At 35.0% G+C, this 5,149-nt stretch overlaps 1 protein-coding gene and 2 long non-coding RNA genes across 3 annotated transcripts in view; 2 read left to right on the plus strand and 1 right to left on the minus strand.

Annotated features, from left to right (window-relative positions):
• The window catches only part of LOC107670222 (uncharacterized), a 21,686-nt gene that overhangs the window by 8,337 nt on the left and 8,200 nt on the right, over positions 1–5,149 (plus strand). The window lies entirely within an intron of this gene.
• Positions 3,483–5,149, plus strand: part of LOC107670220 (unique cartilage matrix-associated protein-like) — a 3,586-nt gene continuing 1,919 nt past the window's right edge. The window contains exons 1-3 of the mRNA XM_016462753.1: positions 3,483–3,779; positions 3,912–3,968; positions 4,049–4,144. Coding sequence (XP_016318239.1) covers positions 3,722–3,779; positions 3,912–3,968; positions 4,049–4,144 — 211 coding nt within the window. The 5' untranslated portion in view covers positions 3,483–3,721. The remainder of the gene's footprint in view (positions 3,780–3,911; positions 3,969–4,048; positions 4,145–5,149) is intronic.
• Positions 4,051–5,149, minus strand: part of LOC107670223 (uncharacterized) — a 1,578-nt gene continuing 479 nt past the window's right edge. Inside the window, exons 2-3 of the long non-coding RNA XR_001632074.1 lie at positions 4,870–4,913; positions 4,051–4,126 (exon numbers count right to left, since the gene is read on the minus strand). This is a non-coding gene — a long non-coding RNA (uncharacterized LOC107670223). The remainder of the gene's footprint in view (positions 4,127–4,869; positions 4,914–5,149) is intronic.

A 5,149-nucleotide genomic window follows, 5' to 3' on the forward strand; every position in this document is an offset into this window, starting at 1 on the left:
TAGATAGATAGATAGATAGATAGATAGATAGATAGATAGATAGATAGACAGACAGATAGACAGATAGACAGATAGATAGATAGATAGAACTATAGATAGATAGATAGACAGACTGATAGAACGCTACATAGACAGACAGACAGATAGATAGATAGATAGATAGATAGACAGACAGACAGACAGATAGACAGATAGATAGATAGATAGATAGATAGATAGATAGATAGATAGATAGATAGATAGATAGATAGATAGATAGATAGATAGATAGATAGATAGATAGATAGATAGATAGATAGATAGATAGATAGATAGATAGATAGATAGATAGATAGATAGATAGATAGATAGATAGATAGATAGATAGATAGATAGATAGATAGATAGATAGATAGATAGATAGATAGATAGATAGATAGATAGATAGATAGATAGATAGATAGATAGATAGATAGATAGATAGATAGATAGATAGATAGATAGATAGATAGATAGATAGATAGATAGATAGATAGATAGATAGATAGATAGATAGATAGATAGATAGATAGATAGATAGATAGATAGATAGATAGATAGATAGATAGATAGATAGATAGATAGATAGATAGATAGATAGATAGATAGATAGATAGATAGATAGATAGATAGATAGATAGATAGACAGACAGACAGACAGACAGATAGATAGATAGAACGATAGATAGATAGATAGATAGATAGATAGATAGATAACTCCCTTAAAAATGGGCTGCTTGTGAGATGCATGTGAAAATGTTTGCGTCAAATTTTCTGCATAGCAGGTATATTTACTTTTATGTTAAAATAAATTAATCTTCTGCAATGCTGAACTGTATAAAACCATGTCAATATTTGGGCTAAAGGCTAGACATGACAGTTTTGGGCCAACTGTGGGGTGTTACAGCTGCTTAAATGTGCAAGTTAAATGTCCCACAATGAGGAAAAACACAATGCTAATTCACGTTAAAATTTAAAATTTTTGTACTTTTTCCCCAAATAAATTCATTAATTTATGTTGTTTCAATCCTTTTTGAGACAGCTTTCAATAAAGAAACAGGTCATTCTAGACAGTTGGCGCTCCCTCCAGGACAGACAGTGAATGAGCGTGGCTGTTGGCACTATCAGTCCTAAACTAATATTATTTGCATTTTTAATGAATTCAGTGACCAAAATACCCTGACAACAAAGATTCAATAACTATTTAATGTCTATATTGAGCTTCCACAAAGTCTACAATGCATCAGCAACTTCAAAGATTATCCAGTGACACAGCCTTGACTCTGAGGGACAGGAAAAGGCGGCAATTTTGGCATGTTTACGACTGTCCGGTGACAGTGAGGAATATTTTAAGCAGGCAAGTGCGACATATTCTGGCAGCATCTTCAAAACTCTTCTCTCTGTCATCCATTCAAACACATACACACACACACACACTGTATGTCTTTTTCGAAGTCTTTCCTTTACATATTCTCACATCTCAGTTTCTCCAGGCCCCAGACTCTCTAAAACAGGCCCTCACAATTTCATCATTCACTATGTCCTGCTGTTGGCTAGACTCCAACTAAAAAAAAAAAACCCTAAGTAAACACAGAACCGCAGACGTTTGCTCCAGCCTGGGGCATGAGGCATGAGAGGAGCCCCTTGTGTTGGATCACACCCCTCAGGTGCAAAGCACTCTACATATTTTAAAGCTCTGGGGCCAGAAACATGTCTTGAAATCATTTGCTGAAATGTTCGTATTTTCATAAGGGGGAATATTATTTAGGGTTAGAATATTATTGGGGTTGGACATAAAGGGAAACGTAAAGTGTAAAATAAGGTAGTTGGGTACAATTAAGACTTTGGTATCAGAAAGCAAATTAAGACAACAGATGACAATGCATTTGTGGCATGATGTTAATTATCACAAAAATGAATTTAGACTCGACCCTCCTTTTCTTAAAAAAACTAAAATCTGATCTGGCTTACAGTGAGGCACTTGGCACTTCATAGAAGTGAATACTATAGTATAGCTACAAGATCTCAATAATATGTGCTTTAACATGTTTTTAATGTGAAAACCACTTTGTAAAGATCCAGTTTTACAACTTAGCTGCCATGACAACATAATGCCTACAATCAAAAAAAAAAAAAAAAAGATGAGAACAACTTTACAGCTTAAAGAATACAAGTTTTAACAGAAGAATTAATGTAAATGCTTTTATAAAATTACAAGCTTCACATTTCTGCATTTACACCCTACAGATATTGGCCTTATTCATTTCCATTCCAAGTACCTCACCATAAGGTTGTAAAGGTTGTAAATAAATGTTGTTTTGTAAATTATAAATAATATTCAGTTTCAAAAGTACAGCCACAAGATGTAAACAATATGTGTGTTAACATGATTTGTTTTTGTGAAAAATCACTTACTGATATTGTATGTGTAAACTTATAGCCAATTTTACAATTATGTTTCTACATAATGGCTATATCCATAAACTGACTGTAAAATGACAACTTTATAGCTTGAATAATACACGTTTTAACAGAAAAATTAATGTAAATGCATTTTTAAAATGATAAATTTCCTATTTCTGCATGTAAACCTTCCAAAGAATTTCCATTGTAAGTGCCAGCCTCACTGCAATCTCATTTTTTTGTAAAGAAAACACATTTTTTTTTGCTAATTAAGATAATGCCACATCATGAAAATATGTTAACATGATTTTAATGTGAAAATCACTTACTAACCTAAAACCCTAAACCACTTTGACACAATGATGAGAATTAAAAGTTCAAAAATTAAGTTATATCCAATTTTACAATTTGCATTGCCATAACAACATAACACCTAAACAACTGTAAAAATTATGACACGTTTATAGCTCAAACAATACACAAGTTTCAACAACAGAATTAATGTAAGTGCTTTTATAAAAATTATAAGCTTCACATTTCTGATTTTAATACTTCCAAAAATTGGCCCCAATCACTTCCATTGCAAGTTCCCCACCATAACCTCTTTTTTTTTGTAAAGAAAACAATGTATTCTTAAAAATAAATAAATATTCTAGTCAACATTATGCCACAAAATACCTTTACAATAAGGTTCATTAGTTAACATTAATTAACACATTAACAGTATTTATTAATCCTGGTTAACGTTAATTAACAAAAACACAACTGTTGATTGTTAGTTCATGTTAGATTAAGTCCATTCATTAATATTAACAAATAAAACAGTGAATTTTAATAATGTATTAGTAAATGTTGCAATTAATATGAACTGAGATTAATAAAGTCGTTACAAGCAATTTTCATAGCTAGTTTATGTTAAATAATGTAGTTAACGAACAAATATGGAACCTTATTGTTACCCATATTCCTTAAAAAAAAAAAAAAGTGTTATTAATACATTTCCAATGCAGTGATGTCTTGCCAAAAAACGTCATTAGGCCCAAAAAAACACTGCACCCTTCCCATGTCATATCTTCGTTTCAAGTGAGATCCTGCAGAGCTCGATCCCTGCCACCTTTCCTTTCTGGTGCCACCCCCACCTCAAAAACAACACGTTCCCAAGACTCCACCCCTCCTTCACCCTCCTGGTCAAATTCCATTCACTGCTCTCACCACCACAAGCCCAATCCCCAATCTCAGGCAGGACGTCCCTGAGAACATCAGTAGCTTTTTCTTTGCTCTTGCACGGCTAAATCTAAAAATGTCCTGGATGCGACCTCTTCTTCTCACCTGTCTCGTTGTTTTGTCCGTCATCACCTGTGAGTAACCAGACCGTGGTTTATTGTGCTGACCAAGGGAAGTGTTGATTTACCAATGTGGGGAACCATATAGTCCCTGGAAAGGGTAGCAAATCTTTTGGACTTACCTCAGCTGTGTTTCCTCTGTTACAGTGTTCCATGGAGCCGACAGCGCCGCTGTGTCAGATAAGAAGGCAGCCAGTCCTCAAGGTGACCAAAGACCTTCACAATGTTGCTGTAGATCTTTGTCAAGAGTTTCTACCCCTCATCAATGTTCTTCTTCACCAAAGGTGCACTAAGGAAGATCTTCATGCCAGAGGCAGATGCCTCCAGCTTCTTCAAACGGCGAGGAAAGAGGGCTGTGAAAACTCAAGATGAGATAAACGGTGAGGCTATAAATTGTGCTTATGTGAAAACTCCTTATGTCAATTCAAGCGCAACCCCTTGAGCAACTGTCAACTACAATGGACAATCCAGAACATTTGATTTAGAGAGACTGAGTACAAATGGGGTTTTTATATGAATAATAATACAAAATAAAAATGTATATATATATAAACGCTAGCATTCAAATGTCAGATTTGGAAAGAAATCACTTATTTTATTCAGCAAGGATGCATTCAACTGATCCAAAGTGACAGTAAATACATTTATAATGTTACCAAAAAAATTAATGCAGTTTTAGTGACCAAAAGAGAATTCATTCAAAAAACATTACAAAAATCTTACTGACCACAAACTACTAAACCAAAAAAAAAAAAAGTCACAATTTGAAGTAAATTGTCATCAATCACGTCACTTTTGTGGCTTCTAGGACTGTTTGGTCAGGTTTGCTAGTGTAAAACAGCAAATAAAGAGCCCTTTTAGTCGTGGCTAGTACTGGCCACACAGGTGCTGCGTTTTGAGCCAGCTGAGGAATGTAAAGGCGGCGAACCGCAGCACATAGCAGGAACCACAGGGCAGTCTGGAGAAAACCAGCCTTCAGTCTTCAACTCCTGCCAGTGCCGGAGGAGGGGCTCTGCTGTTTTTTCAAGCCTTTCATTTGGCTTAGACCTGGTCTGAGATTGTTAGTTTATGGTTATGGGCTCACCAAAAATAATGTTTGACTCACCTGTGGGAATTCAAGACTGTGTATTCAAATGGTGAGGAGAGGATCTGGACAAGAGAATTTTCTTGAATCATAAATAGCTTTTTTTGGACTTACAATAAAATAATATTAATTAGTATGCAGCTTTGGGGGTTTATAATTCGCTGCTGCTGTCACACCAAATCAGGTGATCCTATTAGCCTACACTCTAAAAAATGCTGGGTTAAATACAACCCAGTGCTGGGTATAATAGGGACAAACCCAACAATTGGGTTGTTTTGACCCAGCGGTTGGGTTAAATGTT

The sequence above is a fragment of the Sinocyclocheilus anshuiensis genome, unplaced genomic scaffold (assembly GCF_001515605.1).
Source record: "Sinocyclocheilus anshuiensis isolate Anshui unplaced genomic scaffold, SAMN03320099.WGS_v1.1 scaffold624, whole genome shotgun sequence".
Lineage (NCBI taxonomy): Eukaryota > Metazoa > Chordata > Actinopteri > Cypriniformes > Cyprinidae > Sinocyclocheilus > Sinocyclocheilus anshuiensis.